The sequence below is a fragment of the Lonchura striata genome, chromosome 7 (assembly GCF_050655825.1).
Source record: "Lonchura striata isolate lonStrDom1 chromosome 7, ASM5065582v1, whole genome shotgun sequence".
Taxonomy (NCBI): domain Eukaryota; kingdom Metazoa; phylum Chordata; class Aves; order Passeriformes; family Estrildidae; genus Lonchura; species Lonchura striata.
In genome coordinates, this window is record NC_140709.1 from 11,363,250 (window position 1) to 11,385,035 (window position 21,786).

The 21,786-nt window shown below is 41.4% G+C and overlaps 2 protein-coding genes across 5 annotated transcripts in view; one reads left to right on the forward strand and one right to left on the reverse strand.

Annotated features, from left to right (window-relative positions):
- Nucleotides 1-14,636, reverse strand: part of SLC49A4 (solute carrier family 49 member 4) — a 71,008-nt gene extending 56,372 nt beyond the window's left edge. Inside the window, exon 1 of the mRNA XM_031505445.3 lies at nucleotides 14,180-14,636. Coding sequence (XP_031361305.3) covers nucleotides 14,180-14,522 — 343 coding nt within the window. The 5' untranslated portion in view covers nucleotides 14,523-14,636. The remainder of the gene's footprint in view (nucleotides 1-14,179) is intronic.
- A 221-nt stretch (nucleotides 14,637-14,857) lies between these two features.
- Nucleotides 14,858-21,786, forward strand: part of HSPBAP1 (HSPB1 associated protein 1) — a 37,880-nt gene continuing 30,951 nt past the window's right edge. The window contains exon 1 of one of the 4 annotated variants that reach the window (XM_021526084.3): nucleotides 14,858-15,016. In XM_021526084.3, coding sequence (XP_021381759.2) covers nucleotides 14,980-15,016 — 37 coding nt within the window. In that variant the 5' untranslated portion in view covers nucleotides 14,858-14,979. Of the gene's footprint in view, nucleotides 15,017-15,060; nucleotides 18,013-21,786 lie in introns of those variants that run through there. The other 3 variants (XM_085584208.1, XM_021526086.3, XM_085584207.1) reach the window with 3 other exon arrangements.

The following is a 21,786-nucleotide window of genomic DNA, read 5'->3' on the forward strand; positions in this document are numbered from 1 at the left end:
TGTTCTAATCCTATTTTGAAGGCCAATATATCACTGGTGCTATTAATTGCTGCTTCTATAATTGGGTGCTATTAAGCACAACCTGGACCTCCCTTTCTCCCCAAGTACTTGAGGGTGATGCTTCTGTTATTGCCCCATTCCAAACCTCTGTTTTTAAAATAAGTCGAAGCCAAGTGCTTCCATTCATTTCCCTGGCTTTATGTACACTGCCAAGACAGCATCCCAATTTCAACTGGAAAGATTTAGGACCTGAGTACTTTTTTTTCTGATTGAAAATGAAGGTAACTCAATTTAAACATTCTGCAAGACAGGTGAAAGCATCCTTCTGGCATCAAAATGTAAGAACCAAGCTCTATCATACAGAACCTGCCTGAAATAAATTAAACCCAGAGCTACATTTCAACCCTCAGCCTTGTCTAGGGCACAAGAAGATCTTTTCCTGTGCTAATCCACAGCACAGTCCAGTTCTACTTTTCAGTGGAAGGTTGCAGGGCAGATTTTACCTGACACTGCTCCAATTTCTGTCTGACATGAACAGTTGGCAGATTGAGATACTTATATGAAATATATACTAGAAATTTCTTGAAATGTAGACATAGGAGGTAATGATCTTCAGAGGGGCAATTTCTCTTTATAGCATCTTACAGCTGTTGCAACAGAATCTGTCAACAATTGCTGCCCAGTTAACAGCAAGGCTATCAGCAGGAGTTTGACATTTCTATATAAATGGATTCACTTGCAAAATTTAGATTTGAGAAAGCAAACTGTACACAAACACAACAAGTTGAAGTAAAATGGTTCCTGTGATTTGAAAAAACTTTTTCATGGAGGTCAGAATTTCAGCAGAGCCAACATCCCAGAAGTGTCATCACCACTGATGGGGGGAACCCACAGGAAAGTCCCTGCCAAATCAGGAAGAGAGATGGGCACCAACAACCAGATCTGACCCAAAGTCATCTCTGCCACTTGCACTTGTTGGACAGACATAGCAAGGCTGTGTGCAAACTGAAAGCATGAGGGCCAATATGCTTTCTTTTTTCCAGTGTATCTCTCAGGTGACGAACATACACTCTGCATAAATATGGTCATGTGCATCCTTGTAAAGAGGGTATCCCTCCCAAATTCTGAGGTTAGTTAAGAATTTTGTAAAAAAACACAATATAGCTCAGAGACTCAAAGCACAAAATTTAGCCTGTCAAGTGTTTCACAGAGAAGACACTCATCATGAGGGAGATAACTGAACACATATAACCACTACAACAGATATGGAAGCTGACAGAACATAATTGTGAGAAACAAAACTAAACAGAATGCAATTGAGAGCTATTATGACAATGACATAACCACTCCACAATTCCTGAGCTACTGCATCTTGTTTTATGTGCACCCCAACTGTAAGGAAACCAAGACACTTAAGTACACACTTTAATTACACAGCTTGCTTCTGGTTTGTATTGTAAATACTGTTTCTGTTTTTAAGTTATTTTTATTCTTCTCCACACACACCCCTCCCCAACATTCTTTAAAGCATATTAAAGTCCTTATTTTTCTGTTTACTCTAGATACAAGAACTTGACTGCACCTGTTAGAAAGAACAACAAGCTAAAACTACCACTTCAAGAGGCTGCAGGGTGCTTTTATCTCATTTGCATGGATGAAGCCAAGCCCATGTGAACAGTGGACCTATACTGTTTTTAACATGATCCCAGCGTATTAGGCAAGCACATAATCAATCTCCAAAAATACATCAAGGAAAGTATTACTTAATTCTCCCGCTCTCTACTCCTCTACATTTAGTTATTACAGACTTAATAATGCAAATTCTTTACACAGTGGCTCCACTACCACAGATTTAACGATGGTTGGTGACACACTACACACGTAAATACAAAGCAATATTTCAGAGTTTGTGCAGCAATTTAAAAGTCTGGTACTGTAAATAAAAAAGTCTTGGTTTTGAGAACTGAACAGGCTTAATCTAAGCTTTCAGATATGCAAAAAGGTAGCTTACAAGTAATGAAGCTTCCTTCCACATGGCAGTGAAAGATTTTGAAGCATTCTAGCAGTTTAACATCAACAATGGGGAAAAAAGGCAAAATATGTAAATTAGAAATCTGCATTGGAAGTTTATACAAGTGCTGTAAATTCTATTCAGCAATCCAGAGGCTGACATTTTGCCTGAGCAGATAAACAAAGTGCTGAGCTGAATGGTATTTGCCTGAAGATCAAAACGATGATTTTTGAATCAGTTTTAGACCCTTTATTAAAATTTCTCCTATTCATTAATAACACGTTTCTTGGTTTCAAAGGAGACCAATTATTTTAGCCAATTATTGTTATTACACATTTTACTGCAGAAAGCATCCCTTTTATCTGCAACTAATCCAAGTGCAATGAACCTCTCCTAATTGCAGAGCATCTCTGAGAGAAGAGAGCACTGGCCTGGGGCAGCAGGACCTGCATCTCTAAACACACCATATGAAATTGGGCAAGCCACTTCCCTTCTGCTTCCCCTTTTTCTCCTGTTGTTTATTCAGGCTATGAACACAGGGAAACAGGAGCCAGTCTCACCATTAGTATTAGAAAGTCTGTTAAATCAGGTTTTCTCTTCACCTGAGGTGAGTGCAGTGCTGGGATACAACAAAAGAGAGCTATTTAAGTACTTCTGAAATCTGTGACATTAACAAACACTTGTATGAATTGTTCTTTCTTCTCTCACAACAGTTAGCTGCTTTCTACTCTCAACACCAGTATCTAATAAAACATGAACATTTAGGTGAATCATTGAATCCATCTTTGCTATTTGATAAAATTAAATCTACATAATGGCACGTGCTAGTGCGTACAAAGAGAGAGATGCAGAGCAATTGACAAAAATGGCCAATAATGCAGCTGGCGGCTGAACCTCCTCACTAACTCTGAAGCTAAAGAAAGGAGGTCACTAACAAGTTGACAAGAACACCAACAACTTAAGTGCTTACAGCACCACACAAGGGGTGGGAAGCACTTTCTTTTCTTTTTCCACTCCTTTCAAGGACTCCCAATTGCACAGGCAATTACCAGAGCAAGCTCAATTACCACACCACTAACTACAGAGCCTTACCTGTGGCAACAGAGAGCAAAACCAATCCCTCTTACACATATCTACCAGGGAAGGTGTTCTGTTGTTACCTTGATAGTACTTACTCACACCACTCAATGGTGCATGCAACTCTTCTTTTTAAGAAGTACAGAGGCATTTTGTTTTGCCTCAGCAGAGAATCAAGAAGCAACCATGCAGCAAGGATTGGCAGCTACATTATATACTGCCTAGTGCATCTGCTAAGCAGGACACCAAGTGCAAGGTTTCTTCTTTTTATCATCCCTGCTGCGAGTGGGGGAAATAAAGAGCTGTGAGAGCTTCACTAATGTAATATCCATGCAGGTCTTGTGACTTATAGGAAAGGTCACCGAAGTGAGCTTTTGAATTTTCTCTGTGTGAACAGTTTCGGTGTTACTTGACCATTAAAATGCATCAGGCACTACTTAGGATACATAGTTCATTCTAAAAGACATCTTTTGCAGCACTATAATGAGTCCTAAACCAATCATATTTTTTAAGGGTCCTGATCAATTCTTTAGGTTCATGTGATTAACTAAAATTATAACACCATCACCTTTCTCAAGTATTTAAAAGGGATGGCTCTTATCAACAAATAAAGAAGCAAAGCAACAAAGTTTCTAACTGTGGTTATACTTGATGTCCTGTATTCCAGAAAAACACCAGCATTCTCTGCAAAAAGCAGAAGACCTCTCACTTTCAAAACACATCACTCCCTCTGGCTGAGTCACAGATCTCCAGCTTTAAAAACAGGAAAAATTTCAAAACCCTATCTACTAAAAATCTGCATGGGAAAGCTTAATTTACAGCTTTTGAGGAAGTAGGAGCACTGATCACAAGCTCCTGCAGCACAATTACAGCTACAGCACAACTACAGAGCTACAATAGCACATGCATGTGAGAAGCATTAAAAAACCAAAGTTATGGCAGGAAGTGATGGAATAGCCCTGAATGTCACCACTAGCAGAAAGGCAAGGCAAGCCCCAGTTTCCCTGGCACTGGGAATATATTATTTATAATATATAATTTATAATATATAATCATGTAATTGTAACTAAAAAGCTTTTTAAAGAATTTTTTATCACATCTTTGGTCTGCTCAATTAAGGCAATACCACATTGTCAGTGGAAGAATTCAAATACTCTCCAAGAAAATTTGTAAAATAATGAAACAGGTGCCAAAACATAGTTCTTCAATTTACTTCTGCTCTTCTCAGCACTAACCATGGTTTTGGGGGCTTGGGTGTTTTTAAACAAATATTTTATATAAACCAAATATTATTTATATAAACCAAATATTTTTATTTGACAATGTCAGACTAAAGATTTTCACAACAAGGAAGGTTAATTCAGGACCTGTGTTATGTATGCACTGTTTTGTAAGTCTCAAAAGGCAAGAAAACACCCCTGTTTTACAAGGCTCCTTTCCCCCAAACAAGGCATTTCTTACCAGAAATAAAAAAAGCACAGTTGAAAAAATCAGCAATGCAGAAAATATCCAAACTTTATTAACGAGTAATGAATCTCATTTTTGTGTTTGCTTCAGACTTGTTTTTCACTCCTAAAATGTAACATAAAACTAACTCCTAAAAACAACATGTGCTGAAAATAATGAATAAAAATTATTTTGTTTATGCAGCTGTGCAATGCTTTTACTAGAATTCAGAAATCATTAAAGTGCAGTAAGTTCACCATTTCCAAGTGAAAATGGTCTTTCTTTGTTCATACTTAGAAAATTTAAATCTCATTTAATTATTTGAAGAAGAATTTCAGTTTTCTTTAAAGGAAATAGATTCAGCTTTTGCAGAACAACAGCTGATCTACTCTTTTTCTCTTTAACAGAATTCTAAACTAGTAGCGTGGGATTATAAATACAGTGTAAACATACAGCCAGCAAAACGAATGCAATACAACTTTCCTAAGTACTTTACTACTCCCATAATAATAAAAACATGAAAAAGCCCACAGGACTTGGATAATAGAGAAATTATGATTGTCATTCACATTATAAAATTTAGTACCAGTTACCTTTATGCAGCATGGATGCCACACTATTAAAAACTCCCAGAAAAAAGGAGACTGGCAAAATTTCAATGTTTTTAAAATGCAGCAAGGCAGTGCAAAACAAAACAGTATTTTAGCTATTTTTTCCCATTCCACAAGGCTTTCCAGAAAGGAGAGATAGCAGCCAGAGAGGTTACATCCTCTTCTGCATCCCACTGGTGCCTCCATCACGAGGCCAGACCTCTGTCACCACCAAAGCCACACTAGAAGGAAGAGCCACCCTCCTGTGCGTCAGCAGCGCCCGGCAGTCCCGCAGGGAGCTCCTGCTCCACACCACACCTCAGGGCAGGCAGGGCTGAAGGAAAGGCCAGCTCACCCTGACAAAGGACAGTGCCAGGCAGAGTTCAGAGCTTTGCCTGTGAAGAGGCAAAACACTGGGATCTTGCTGGAGATAAGAAAAAGCAAAAGGTCAGTTGTGTCCCAAGAGATTCCCAGCTGCTGGTTCTAAAAGCACCTCTCAAGACAGTTCAGAGAAGCCATTCTGCTGACCTACATTGCTGGGTAGGCATCTACCCCCTCCCTGTTTGCTGCAGTCCCATTTCCTATTGCTCCTCAGAGTATCCATATCCCTGTGCCTCCTACTCAGCTCGTTCCTCCACATTTCCCATTCCCAGCCAGCACTTCTTGCCCTCTGGCTCCAGATCTTATTTCTGCATCTGTGCCTCCCATACTTCACCCACTACCTTGCTCCACACTCTCCCCTCCTCTCCCACATCTATCCGCTAGGTTTTCTCACTTCTTTGAGCTTCTTGCATCCAACCTCTCGTACTCCTCAACAACCAAGAGGAGTGGAGAATAGAGGAAAACAGGAGGGCAAGATAGGCATAACACAAGACAGGTGAGGTAGGAAGTAGAGAAGAAGCAGTCAGATTAGAAGGAACATGGGTCAAGAGAAGGTTCTGAGGAGTAGTAAAAAAACATGTAAACATGCAACAAGGTATCAGTGCACAGCTGCCCTGGTATTACACCTTCTGTAGTCAACTTCTAAAAGCTACTGTTGACAAAGTATCTTCCTATCTGGACCTGCGTCCTCACCCAGTTCAGTGCTTTAACTCTGCTTGTGTTAGCAGCTGCATAAGAAAAGCAAGGGATCATATTTTACACTGGTAAATTATTTCCCTATTCATCAATTTCCCAGCATCAAGGTATATCAAGTTACATACAGAATCACAGAATCATTAGAGTTGGAAGGGGCCTCTGAAGATCCTCTAGTCCAACCCCTCTGCCAAGGCTGAGGGTGACCCTGAGCAGGTTACACATGAGTGCATCCAGATGGATTTTGTGTCTCCAGTGAGAAGACATGACTACACAACCTCCCTGGGCAGCATGTTCCAGTGCTCTGCCACCCACAACAAAGTTCTTCCTCATGTTGAGGTGGAACTCCTTGTCTTTTTGTTTATGGCCAACATCTCATGCTTGCTATGCTTGTATGTGAGAGTGTTATCCTCAGATAACATGGCCATTACTACTGTCACATGAGCTATATGTAAATAGAATTATTTTACTTCCCACCATGGAAAAGTTCCTTCAAATCAAGAATGCACCCTCCTGATATGCTTCACATGGTCTTTAAACAGCTGTCCCAGTACCCCTACACAGCTGCAAAGACCTGTGTGAAGAGTGCAAAGGGCACAGCAGCTGCACAGGAGAGCAGCATGAAGACAATGTCTGGAAACAGCGGCAATCAGAGCTGGGGTGGAACCCCACCCAACAGAAAGACCTAGCTCCAGTAGAGGACATCTATTTACAGCCACATTGATGTTTTTCAACTCAACCTGGCCCAGCAGGAGGTATGGGAAGCACTACTAAGAATCAAGCTAGCATTGCTATGATGAACCAGAGCAGCCTGAATTCAGAGCTCGTAATTAAAGCACTCTGTGTTACTAATCACTGTGTATCAAGTGGTCTTTTGCAGCATGCCCTACTCCAAGGAGGGTGGACCAATCAATTCTCTAATGAGTCTCATTCTAGGAGCAATTGCACAAACACTCTGTGGACATTCATATAGTCACAGTATATAAAATTTAGCTTTATATAAAAAAGCCAAGTTTGGCTCAGTCTTCCTTTTTCTTTTCTTCAGATGGTACAGAGGGAAAGTATGTCTATACAAATATGCACACCAGCACTCATCAAAATAAATTTTGTAAAACCAAGCTGATCAAATACCTGCTCTAGTGGGATTTACGTATATTCAGCTCTCTTAATTGCTTCTTTCATCTCTCCACATGAAAAGCAACACTTCATCTAATTTCTTCCAAGATTTGTTAGCATAGGAAAGTTAATCTCTTTCACATGATTTGATAGGTGTCTATCAGTATCGCTTACAATATAATGAAATATGGACCATTAATAGCATGCAGTAGCTGTCTACAGGATGAGAGAGACAGACTGCAGTAAAGCAGGTATCTTCCTTCAGACTTCTTTTGTATTTGGTTCAAGTGCATCAACCACTTGCATTTTCACCAAATACATGCACCCTTCACTTCTTGAGTTAAGGCATTCTCCCCCAGCTCCTTCCTTAGCTGAAGCCCAAAGTTCACATTTAACTTTCATTCCATCCCAAAGAGCTTCTCACTGCTCTTGCTGGAGTTAAAACCTTTGCCATCTGTAAAAGACATAAAGGTCATAATAGCCTGAAAAGCTTTTAAGGACTTTGCCCACTACGGCAAACTGTATAAAGAAGCAACTGCTCATCTGTGACCACCAAGTGCCTCATCCTACCCTTCCCTCTTGAATAGGACTCCATGAATTCCTGGAAATTTGGACAATAAATTATGCCACCTGATGGGAACTTAAGATAAAGTGGTACTATTTTTCGATTATCTCAGACTAGGAAGAGAAAAACAAGCTGGGAGAGCACTGGTAATAAACACAAAGAATCTACACTGAAAGCCAACACAGCAGCTGGGCTGAAAGTTCTGACTGGGTCCAGCAGGTGGAGACCATAGCCCACTCATTTAAGTTGGGAAGCCCACCAACTCAAAAGAGAGAGACTGAACATGGGACTAATTAACATTGGAATACAGGGAATCATTTAACCAATAGAATAAAAGAACTGTGTAGCCAAATGAGCACTGACTCCTATGTTTGCTAAAATATATAAATGGTGAAAATCTGGAGCAACCTCAGGACCCCCACCACTGAGAAGACAAGAAGAGGACCCACAGGATGTTGTCTGGATCTGTGGGTAGTGATACCTTCTACTTAATCTGTCATTCCCTTTCTCCCCCTCTTTTTCTTATTTCTATCTCTCTCTACCTCATATTTATGTTAAATAAAATCCGTACTACGGACTTGGACATATGGTCTCATTTGCACCTTCATTTGGGCAGAGGCATCGCTCTAATAATCATAATTACTGAATCCTAACACCATAAATACTAAGTAGAATAATTTGTTTATTATGAGGCTACTCACTAATCTCTGCATCACACTTGCCTTTCTTACCTGCTCCCTTACCATTCTACACACATTTTTGAAACTGTAAGTTTTCCCATGGGTATTTCTTGTAGGCTGCACTAACCCACCAAAGTCAGAATGCCTAAAATCTTCTACTGTCGAAGCATGTAAATCCTTTTGGATTGATGTCACTAAGTTAAAGTCTTGCAGCCTTAGGCCAAGTCTTATCCCAGATGTTTTTAGCTGAGGCTCACACTTGAACTTAGGACATGAATTATCAAATTAGTCATTTTGAAATACTGGGCACTCATCTTGCAGTCATGAATCTGAGATAAGAAAAGCCTGTTTCCGAGATCATGACAAAAAGGAGATGAAAATGCATTTCTTTGCCAAAGATAAAAATTCTCAAACTTTCAAGGTTCACAAGTCACCTCTTTTGTCCTTCTGTTTAGCACCTGTGGCATGACAGAACTATGAATACTTCCATCAAAAACTCCCATTTTCTCCTGAGTGCCACCATAGAAATTACTTCATATAATCCATCTATATCAACAATGGAACCTATCAGCAACTACACTTGCAGCAACTCTTCTACATTATTAGTAACATGCTCCAATTTATACTTACATTGTTCAAAAGCCTGAATGAACTCTGAAATGCCAAGCATAATGGAAACACTTAAGAAAATCTTCCCCACCTGTTGGATTCACTTGGCCACTCATGCTTTCAACTTCTAGAATGACAGCTTGTTTTTTCTCTGTGTCCACCTTCACATCTTGCAAAAAAAACACAAAGGCATTTCACAAACACCTCCTAGACAAAAAACTTGGGAGAAAACAAGTTCCCTTGGAGTCACCTCCCTTATGTCCAAGTGATCCTGTATGTGAGGTAGGGGCATCCAAAGGTCCCCTGAAAGCAAAACCAGCGTACACACGCAGCACCAAGTGACAATCCAGGAACTCCAACCATGAAAGCTTCCATGCACAGTTCTGACAGTTCTGTTTATGCATTATGTGTAGTTTATTTTATAGGGAGAACATTTTTTATAGGGAGAGCATTTTTTATATTAGCAAGTTCTGATTTAGTACTTGTACTCAATATTCATGACAATTTTGTCAGACTGCATTAAAGGACTTAATCTCAAAATTCCCAAGTGGAAGAGAAAGAACTATCAAATGTCTTCAGAGAAGGAAACCAAGATGCATGATTTAGAAGACAGCAATAAAATAGAGAGTTTGGTATTCAGGAAAGGAATAACTACGCTTACAAATAAAAACTTTCGTGGTGTCAATGGATAAGCCAATCTTGATTAAAACCAGAATCTGATTATTGAAGTTTTCTCTCTACTTCATAATGTAATCACTAGAATAACATTGCTGCGTCAATTCAATTTCAGCAAAATAAAGTTACTAATATTGTCTATGCAACCCACATAAGCATATATAATTTTATAAAAAGGACTAAGAAATAGATTACATTCCACTTTTACAAGTAATATGTCTCATCTTCAAATTCAATATAAAACTGTTCACTGTATTCCAAAAATTAATGAAAGTATCACCATTCTATTCCATTTGTTTAATGTAAACTATCATAAAATATTTCATTCTTCATTGCCTCTTCTTGCTTACATGGGAATATAATGAAGACTGACATATATTGCTTCTAGATATCACTTTGTAACTAGGAGCTTAATAAAACCCCCTTGGTGAACCAGATCCAGGGAAGCATGTAAGCTTTTGATTTCAAGTTCGACATATAAACATCCTAACAGTCCTGTGTGGTTGTATTTACAGTTCTCAGGAAATGAAACACTCAAGGCACAAAATGTACATAAACACTCAAGTATCATGTGACACATTGTGGCTAATTTTAATAATGTCAACAAGAAGGGTCCGTCCAATAGCACACTGAAGTAATTTACCATTTAATTTCAGTCTTATTAAATCTCTGAAGATAATTAGAATTTAAACAAGGGCTCTCTAATCCTATTGCTAAAGAAAATGCACCAAATAAGACACATGTAGCTTCCATGGCACCCTCTATCTTTTCACCTTTCTTCTCTAAGAAACCAAGCAAGACAACACCGCTAACCCTACACACAGAAAAGAGTTTTCAAATCCACCCGAAATGGCACATACTCAAAAGTGACATATGCAAATATAATTCCTGATTTTCAACTTGCACCTATCCCAGAACAGGACTAAGAAATGTGACAGATGCCACCACTGTCCTTATACAGCATCCAAAGAACATGGGATCCCCCAGGGGTGGCCAAGGGCTGGCACAATTCAGCCAGAGTAAGGGGAGGCAGGAACAGGAACAGAGCTCATTCCCCAAAGAACTTTTAGATGTGATACATGAACCTCACTGAAAACAAATGTATTTTTGAGGACAAGAGCTCAGCAAAACCACAAAGTAGCTTTCAGTGTACACTGTTTACAATGACATGGGCTAAATCCAGGCTTCCTCCACCACCTCAAAGACCCTTGAAAACACTTTTGAACACCCTTCCAAAAATGTCTTCTCTGAGTCTGTTCAGATCTTCAAGCAAGATATTCTTTGTGAAGCCTTGTGAAGACCAGCATTACCTTCCTGATGAAAAATCATCCTCAACTTCATAAAAAACATGGTGTCTCTACAGATCCACAGGAACACGGCCTTCAGTAAACCAAGACTTTTTGTCATGCTGCTTCTGGCAAGATCCCTTCTGGGTCATCCTCTGGGGAGGGGTAGAGTTGCTAGAAGTATTCCTTGGGGAGCCAGAAGTGACACCATCTATACACCTTTCCCAGTCCATGTATTCCTGCCATTCTCCAATTGCCTAGCTTGGGCTGGCTGCAATCAGGCCTTCAGAATGAACCCAGGAGATACTCTCAGCAGGCCAGAAGGAAAAAGGTCACAAAGGTCAATAACCCTTTTGAGGTTAGAAAACCAAAAAAATTGTAATTCCTCCCTCCTAGAACCCTTCTGTACAGAACTGAAGAGCTTATTTAGCACACATCTCACTAAAAATAAACACTGCTGCTGTCTCTTCTCAGAGGGCTCCACACTTCTCTGAGAAGCTACAATGGAACTGGATCACAGAATCCAAGAAATGCTTCTTGTACTATTAACATGCCTATTCATGAATATTTATTCTTTCAACTTCCAATTAGTTAAGAATCAAAAAAAAAGGAGAAAAAAGGAAAAAAGTGACCAAACCACCTTTACAACCAGTACTGAAATAAGGAGCAGGTGCACAAAACGCACAACAAAAGTCTGGTATGGGTACAGATTCATGCTGTGAACTATGTGCTGCAAATGAACAACCAAAAACCCAAAAGACCAATACTTCTGAACTTCTTCTGAAGCATCATCACCCAAAATCAGATTAAGTGACAGCAGGCAGCTACTTATCAGTTAGATTTACCTCTGACTGTGAAGTATAGGACTATCTAACAGCACAATCTCCTCTCAGATTCTGACATGCCTCATCTACAATGTCACACTTCTGATACTTGTCAGGTTTTACATGTTGACACTTCACAAATACATTTTTTCCTGACAGCTCCTTTACTAGCCAACTCCACTGACAAATGATTGAAGTTAAAGAGTAAATGGTGTAGCTTCTTCACCGTAAATCTGGAGTAGCAGCAAGCAAGTGAAATACTACCCTTGCAAGATCACATTCAACCAACTTTATGGCTGCAAAGCAATAGAGTCAAGAACCTCCTGGAACACACGTACTCCAAAGAGCAGGTAACTCTCCACAACATGCCTCTAGTGGAGCGTGCCCCACGCTGACTCAGGACTCAGTTCTCCCGAGTTCTCCTCTCTGCTCCATGATGAACCAAGTGACAGGACTCCATTATCCAAAGTGAACAGCACCACATTCTCTGTGGGAAGCACCCAGATTCAGAAAACAGCATGAAACAAATATCAGAAGACAATCAAGGCCCTCACAAAATCTGCTGATCTGGAAAGAACTTGCTCCAGTGCCCATATGTACTCCTTACACAGCCAAATGAGTTGAGATGCTCTGTTCAGGTTACCTACCAACATTCTCTCAATAAGGAAAGCAACAAACCAAGAGCAAAGGGGTTGCTCATGTCTGCACCTCCAACAAACATGGGAATAAAAAAAAAAACCCAACCAAAAAAGCCATCCAAAGCAGTCAGGTAAGGACATGAGAAAAACACCAGTATACATACTCCCATCAAACCTATACATGAAATCAAGAAATCCCACAACTACACCACTAATCATAATATAAAAGAACAAATTACTAAAGGGTTTTTTTCCCCATTAATTGCTTCAAAATCTTTCCAGTATTATTTTGCATTGCTCAGGATCAACTTCATAGAAAATGTAGAAATAAAAATACAGACTCAGCTCTCTTAAGCACAGGTTCACATTTACCTTTATTTCCTTCATGCCATGAGCAGTCTTCACTGTACAAACAAGAATAACTTGCTTTAAGATTATTAACAATACCATTATATATCAGTTGAGACAGATATTGCCAACGTAAGTCTAAACTGCTTGAGAGAACACTGGATGTACAGCCACCATGGACTCATTTCCAGAATGTATTTTCGGCCCAGTAAATTTCATTTCCCCAATGCCTCTTCAGTTTTAGGAAAAGTAATTCCAGTTTTGAAATAGGCCTTCTTAAATACAACTCTTCTCCCTGCCTGCTTTCCCTTTCCCTTCCTCTTCACCTTCCCATCCCACAAATGAGCTACCAATTCCTAAATAAATGGAATAAGTAGCACTTAGGATCAGGAGCCACAAGGGTCCACTGGGGCCTATCTCCTGTTTAGAGGACTGTTTAAACAGGAATTAAAAGAAATCCCTTCAGTGGATTTAGGTCAAAAGCTGAAATCTGCAAATATATCTACTTGACCTCATTGGAATGGTCCCCTGGGTGACCACAGAGGAACCAAGCAGACCCTGGAGAAGTTCTCCAGAGACAAACACCATTTTTGTAAGTTTGTTACCAAGATGCAATAGCCTGAACACAAATTAGGAAACTCTCCCTTGTACTCCTCTTCGAAACACCAAAGCGCAACTTCTCTGTGTTCCCTGTCTTTGTATCTCCCTAGCATAATGAAAAGAAAACCACAGACTTGATATCCAGCCTGCTTTTAAAAATGAAGAACTTCTTTCAAGATGCAATGGCCACCCTGAGCAATGGCATTACTTGATCGAAACATCAACACGTGTTTGTTTCCCAGCTGGTAGCCAGAAATCACGGCCATCTCCAGGTCAAACAGTCGGATGGCAATGCCGGACTGGAGCACACTCCTCCAGACCCAAACCTCCCAAGCGACGTCAGATGCCCTAATTCCGCCTAGCTTAAGTATCTTCCTTCTGAATGGACTTTGATGTGTCTTCGTTTGGGCAGAGCACTTGACAACAGCAGTCGTGATGCCTTTTAAGTATTAGTCATCCCTTTTTAAGGCCGAGGCCGCTGGGCCCGAGTGTCCCCAGTCCGGCAGCGTCCCCTTCACCGGCCGCAGGCGCGCGGCGCCGGGGGACACGGCCACGGCGTCCCCGCCTGGCCCGGGGGAAGCCACAGGAGCGGGTCGGGGACTCCCGAACCCCCGGCCCCGCCGCCCCCGGCCCCGCTCACCCTTCTTGTCCATGAGCCACATGAAGAAGAAGCAGGGCGCGAAGCCGATGGGCCCCCAGAAGACGAGCAGGGCGATGTCCCAGCCGCTGAAGCCGAAGGCCAGGCGGGCCGAGTTCTGGATAGGGCCCCAGGTGTTCCAGACCAGGCCCTGCGCGAAGCCCAGCAGCGAGAACAGCAGCAGCACCAGCCACCGCCGCCCGTACACGCGGCCCGACAGCGGCGGCGGCCGCCCCGCCGGGAGCCCCGCCGGGAGCCCCGCCGGGCCCCGCGGCTGCGGCCGCTGCGGCGGCGGCGGCGGCAGGAGGGGCCGCCGCTCCTCCGCGCTGCTCCAGCCCAAGCCCATCTGCGGGGGCGCTGCCGGGGGCCCGCGGGGGAGGAGGGGACGGGGCCGGGGGAAGGGACACCCACACTTCAGCCCCCGAGCGCGGCAGCGCTGCCCCGGCCCGGCACTGCCGCATGCGCGGTCGGGGAGGGCCGGCGGCCGCCTCCTTCCTCCGCCGGCGAGGGGAGGAGGGAAGCGGCGCCGCGGAGGAGAGCCGGGCTCGCCGCCCGCGGGGAGGGAGCCGCGCCGGCGGGCAGCGGGGGCGTGCGGGACGGGGGAGGCTCCGCGCCGCCGCCCCGCGGGGAGCGGGGCAGAGGAGCCGGGGCAGGAGCGCGGCCGCCCGGGGTCACCGGCAGGGCCGCGGCGCTGCCAGCGGCTCCGCCCCGCGCGGCTCCCGGGCCGCGCTGTCCCTTCCGCCGCCGAAGGCGGTGCCGGGCGCGGCCCGCCCGAGCCGCCCCGCAGGCAGAGCTGCCGGAGCATGGCCGGGGCGCGGAGCCGCCGTTCCCCCGCGCCGGGTAGGTGCCCCCAGCGCGCCGTGGACGAGGGCGGACATGGGGAGGGCGAAGCGGCGGCTGACGCGAGGCCATCAGCGGACCCGCCGAGCCTCCCCATCAGCTCCTCCGACACGTCCGTGCCGGCCGCGGGCCCCTCGCCGCAGCGTGAGCTGCTGCAGCAGGGCATCCCTCGGGTATCGATCCTCTAAAGGGAGCAGGAAATCGTGTTGTTTTGGTGGATACGAATCAACTGTGGTCCGAATTGAGAGGGAAACAATAGCAGGGTTCAGATACAACATGCAGAGAAATCCATTTAAAATAATTCGTGTGAATATACCATCATATGGGGAACACCCTGCTCATTAGTATTATAATTTAAATAGATTGAAGTATATATTCATTAGATTAAGTTACGTGAGAATTTATGTGTATATCAACCATCTGTACTTGTCATAAAATTAATGACTCGTATGCTGCACAGTGCTTCACATTCCCTAAAAAATTGGGTATTTCAGTGTGGCCTGATTAGGCATTCTGTCACAAAGTCTGGAAGTTGGCTTGATAAATTCCCATGTAATTAAATGAGGAGAGCTGAACAGTGGGATCCCCACAGACTGGTTTTATGTCCGGTGTCAGTGTCATAACTGGTGATGTGCTGGGCAGTGCACAGTTGAATTTTACACATGGCCATCATCCCACAATTTTGCAGCCAAAACCTCAGACTCCCATGAAATTCTTCTCAGAACGTAACAGACGTCACATTTTGCTTAGTCCATGCAGCTCAGTTTCCTGGACTGAAAGTGCAACAAGGAAGTATATGCTGACTGAAATCAGCTGAACTATGATCAAAGGAAAATTGTATTTTGTCTACAAAAGTTCAGGAAATGCCCCAAGAAAAATAAAATTCACGGACAATTAAATAATGGGACATACAGCAAACTCAAATTTGAAGCTGCTGTGTACAGCTGTAGTTATAAAAATACAGTAAAAACATAGGGTGAGATTCAGACTTGCTCGTGACTGATTATATATTCTGGTAGTGCTTTGGAGCACCAAATAAGATTAATTCCCCGTTTTACTAAGTCTTTTTGATCCATTACCACCTCAGCATAGTTTAGCCTATGCCAAAATGTTCTTTCAATTTAAAAAGGGTATGTTACTACTATAATTTAAGTGATTTGCTGGCATTCATCCCAAGACAAAGTGCTGCTATTTGTAGAAGTAAACAATGTGAAAAAGTACTTCTCTCTTTGAACATTTTTCAATTAACTGTAGTAATTGTGGAGGTTTCATGGTTCTAGTGGCAGGAAACCCATACAGAAATAAGGCAAGTGCGGTTTTTTAACTGCAAAACTTGTCTCATGCCTCATATTATCTGCATGGTCAAAGGAAAACTTGAATATCAGCGGGATAACTCTTTGATAACTTATCCAAGACACTTCATCTTACAATGGGTTTCAAGATATTTTTGACTCTTTCATGGGTCAACAAGAAAGAAACATTTTTGAGAACTAGCAACAAACTGAAGGGGCTGTTGAAATAGGCTCAAAAATATTTAAGTGTATTTATTATTGTCTTAATGATTATTTAAATAATTAATTTTAATTGCTTGATGTGAAATCGCTCCATCTTTTCATAGCTTCACAACCCATATGCACATCTTTCAGTCATGGCCTGACCTTTTCTATTCCAGCATTTAATTAACATAGTGTAATATTTTGTGTGAATTATTCTTGTTTGCAGGATATGGTATTGGTTAAATTTGTTAATGTAAAGGAGCAGTGTATTGTTGATAAACTGTTGGAAACCAAATTAGCTTTATCTTGCAGCTAGCTGATTGCATTATTTCACCCATGGGTATAATACTCCTCTAAATATGCTAATTTCACTCTTTTCTCCGTGTGGTGACATTTTTACTGTTCTCATTACTGACATTTGTAATATTTGAGGTGGGGAAATTTTTCTTGCTTTAACCTCATTATAATGTAGCTAAAGAGATTTGAATGTTATCAGATGAAATGCACATATATTCAAGCAAGCAGAAAGGTTATTTTCTCTCCTGGCCCATAACTTTCATGTCTCTCACAGGTCTTGCATGGATAGAATGACACCTAGATCCAAAAGTGTGATGCAGGTGCCCATGCAGGTACTCATTGCCTAAGCACAATGGTGTGTCCATTGGTAGGTGCCTTCATTTCCAGCCTACAAGCTCTGGGGTGGTCGGGTGATCATGCCTGTCTGCCCATGTCTGACCTAAAACATTCAGGAATTCATCTTAGGAGGAGTTGGTCGCCTGGAGCTCTGATAGACTGGTGGTGACAGACAAAAATTGCATGGTTGAGGCTGTTCTTGCTTGTAAATTATCTTGCCATCCCTGAGGCAGGCCTGGCAGATCTGCTTACAAGTTGGCACCTGCAGTATGCCGATTTAAGATTGGTTTATTAATACAAACTGAGGCTTTGATGGGTTTGTTGCAGCCTTGAGGCATCTGGAGAGTCTAGTTCAGCTAAAACACATCTGGCACATAATGGTTGTGCTCAGCAGTCCAGGAGAGCATCCCCCCATGGGGCAACCCCCAGTTCCTAGCACATTGGAAAGTGCCATGTGCTCTTTCCTGTCACCACAGTTTTGACAGATTTGCACTCCATGACATTCTTCAGACATTCAATGAATGCCAGAGTCCCCTCGGTTCTTACACCTCTCTCCCAACAGCTCCTAACATCGTGTGTACAATCTTGTCCTTTCTTGTATCAACTCATTCCTTGAAATGTGACAAGCAGCAAGCTGTTACATACACCATAAAGGTTAGAAGCATTTCGGTACAAAATGGGCAGAACTCAAAATTAATTCAAAGATTGAAAAGTAGTATTCTGCAGATTCTAAAAATTGCTTCCAGGATCTAAAACAAATTCTCTTTACCAGGGATTTCCCTCAGTTTCCAGACTTCAGCTGGAATTGTGACAGTGCAGTTTCAGAGCTGCCATAAACAACACTGGTGTAGCAGGGATCTGTAATGGGTGAGTTCTTTACACCCCATCTTGAAAAACACCTCTGAAGGTCAGCCTGTGAGATATGAGCAAATCCCATTCCTCCTTCCTCAAGTTTTGACATAATTTCTATTCTAGTTGCTCATGAACAGGTTGGTTGAAATCTGTTGTCTTGGGCTTGGTTTGGGTACCTTCCGATCTGTGTATTCATACAGCATATTTTCTTGCCTTTTTTATTGAGAAGTATGTAAACTCCAGCTCTAACGTCATACAGTGATTTCCTGGTCCTTCAGTTTTACAGTGCTTCCTTTTTTCTAGTATAAAGAAGCAAAAATAGACCCGACACATCTTTAGCTTATGAAAGCTGAACAGTTTTATTCTTAAATTGAAACTTCTGTGTTTTCCAGTGGGGAATTCATTTATACCTTTTGATTGCAGCCTGTGTATATTCCCACTGCAGACTGACCATTGTAGTGTAGATGATTCCAGGTTTGTGGTGAGCCAGAGCCCATTGTTAGATTCTCTAGGGAGATTTGGGATAGCTCCTTTTTCTTGTGGAGTCTACCTTTGTAGCTGGCTGATGAAAGACATGTCACTAGATTCCCTATACACCACACTTTAGGTTCTTTACTGCAGCTCTCAAAAGGAATATGCAAAAGTCACATCCAACTTGGGCTTTGAGCACATTTAAAGCATCCTATGCTCCATTTCTGCTTGTTCTGCCATTCATCACCTTTTTAATGATGAACATGTAAGTGATGATTGTATCTTCTTTGAGGGGGAGGTAGAAGCTACATGATGTCTTTCATCAAGGTAATTTTTTCGGCTACTTCCCTACCTCACTTAGCCTTCAGGCTCCATGTCTTAGACATTTTAGGGAGTTTATGTTGGAACTCCAACTTCAGCAGACTACTGCTCCTGTGTTGTCTCATTTTATTGAGGACCACCACGTGTAAGTAACCGCAAACTACATCGGTGGAGTATTTTACACCCCAAAATTATGTTAAGGAAATTCAGTTTCAAAGACTGATGGTTTCATCTCTTCCTGAAAACCTGAGAATTATGCAAATGAGCTGAGTCACAGGGATGGTGGAGGATGTTAGGCTTGAATTGGGAAATAGAGGGTGGAAATCTCCACGTCTCCTTGTGCTGGGACTGCCTCAGTGTGGCTGTCATTGTCTCTGGTGCCAGCAAGGAGAGATAGTCATGGTGCTCGGGTTCTGGTCTGTCCATTGTGTCTCTGCTGCATGTGTTTCTCATTTCTTATCAGACTGTGCCATTGTTCTCCTGTTGTCTTACATCCAAGCAGCAAGGGCTAACTTAATTACCTCTCTGCTATAATTAACAATGTAGACATTAGGGAGTTTGTTTCTGTTGGTCTAGTCACGTTTAGCTGTCATACCATAGGTATGCTATGAGCTCTGCAAATGAGTTGTCTGAAGACCTGGTTGTCTGGGTGGGTGTTTGGGATCAAATCCATATTGAGGACATAAAGCTCACAAAGTGTTAATTATGTCTTTGAAAATGTGACCCTATCAAGTGATTCCATATAGAAAGAAGAGGTTGAATAGATTATTTCTTTGTGCCTTTCTCAACAGGGACATATATGAATAAAGTTTAAACTGTTCTGTGCTTTGTGATCACAGACACAATGAAATTCTTGGGAGTAGATATAGTAGCATGAGATTTTGGGTTCTGTAAAAGTATTTTTAAAAAGAGCAATGGTAAGGTAGTTTAGATGTCTTGGTATAAAAGTGCAACTTTAACCTTTTGCAGTTTTATTATTTTGCTAATGTTCAGGGTGTTACCTTAAAATTCTGTGTAAAATTCATGCTTTTGAAGACCAGATATAAAATACATAATTCCTTCTAATACTAGTATTATCTCAGACAAGGTTGAGTAGAGTGATGTTGATGTTTAAAAAGAATATGAAAATACTGAAATTCTTCTACTGAAAGAAGTTTTTTCCCTATTTCCTGATAGGTTGAAAAATACTGAGTTTTGGTAGGTTTTGCATATTGCAAGAAACTTCCAAAATTCAAAGCAGCAGCACTGTCATAGTTTGTTGTATAATTAAAGGTCACCTTCAGTCTCCAGAAATGCAGATTCAGCTGATTGCAACTGCTGTAACTGAGATCTGGATAGAAACTTGGGCCTGCAGTCCATGATCTTCTCTGATATTTAGTCTTGGTGTTTACAGATATAGAAACTTTGCAGGCAGTTGTTATTTGAAAAAGAAAAGATAAAGGAAATCTCTGGGGGGAAAATGCTAAAGATACATTGACATCACTAGCAGCAGTTTGTTGTATTACAGAGTTGTGAAATATAAGCTTCTATGTAAAAAGGCTGTGCTTTTTGAGCTAAAAAGAGGAAGAAGAGTTTATGTTTAATAGTTATATTAAAAAACAGAACTAACATGAACATGTTAAGGTTTAAAATTAAATTAGAAAACCTTGGTAGTTCACAATTTTGTGGGCTGTTTTGGTCAAGTGTATTCTTGACATTATGTAAAAGTAGTATTTTTACAGTCTATATGAACCCCCAGATTCAAAACATACACTGTTGACAGTTTTTCACCAACTAAATTCATGTTGCATCATGGTAACCTTTATGACCAGAAATAGCAATTTGAAGCAAAGATTAACTTCTTCTTGTTTTAGCCATGCTGAAAGAAATGGAATGCTGTAAACAATGGAATAATAGCCATGCCTTTTCTTTAGTATTCCTATAATAATGTCAATCCCCAAATCTAATACCCTTATTAGATTATCTGTTTATTTCAGAAACTGTTCTTGAGGTTCACATGGTGAGTCTCTTTCAAGTCAATAATTGATGTAATTCAAAAACTTCTTTTACTGTTTTTAAGTAGAATTTAATTCTGACAATTAATTATACCTCTAATTGACTCAGTCATTAATCATAATTTGTATCCTGTGCATTATGATGGTGAACGAGGTCATGTATACTACTATCATAACCCCTGTGAGGATCAAATTCAAAAGGTTCCATTGTATTAATTACTATTTATTAAAATAGCTTGTAGGAAAAAAAAGCAAGTATTTTGAGAATATTATTGACTATTTATAATAGCTTATGGGAAAATAGTGTAAATGAGAAGATTTAGATTCTTTTGTTGCTGCCATTTTGAAGTTCATGTCAGTCAAGTTTGCAGGACTGAGCAACAATAAAGTCCCAATTGATTACAGCTTCTGACAGTGAATTTTTTACAGTGTATTCATCTATTTAAGAGTAGTGTTTTCATGCTTACTACTGACAAGGAATAGAAAAGGAAATACAAATAAACTTTGCTTATGATATGAACAAATTCTTTTTTTTTTCTTAGAAATACATGCATTAACTTCCTGAAATGCCAATTCCCTTACCTTCAGTTATAATGTTACATTAGTATTGAATTTTGTATTAAATTATCTGTTATTGGGAAATGTCAGAAATGTGTATCAGTGCCAGTGGGCTACTGGGAAGACATGGTTTGGCCACTGAATTTCCTCAGTAGCAGGTGTGTGTAATTCACACCCCATAGACTAACAGAAAAGTGGAATTTTGGCAGCCTAGGTTAAGGAAGAATAGTCTATATTTTTATATCCTGGTGGAAGGTTTTGGTGAAAGACCACAGTCTTTTTCCTTCAAGCATTTCTTCTACTGGAGGAGACCAGAGGAGCTGAGGTCATTCGGCATTCAGTTCCTGAGCTGAAAACTGGTGCGACTGCATTCCAAGCTTGCAGGCAGGATGGAGGAGAGGCATCAGGCAGAAGCTGGCCAGGGGTTCAGGAAGAGCTTTCGAGG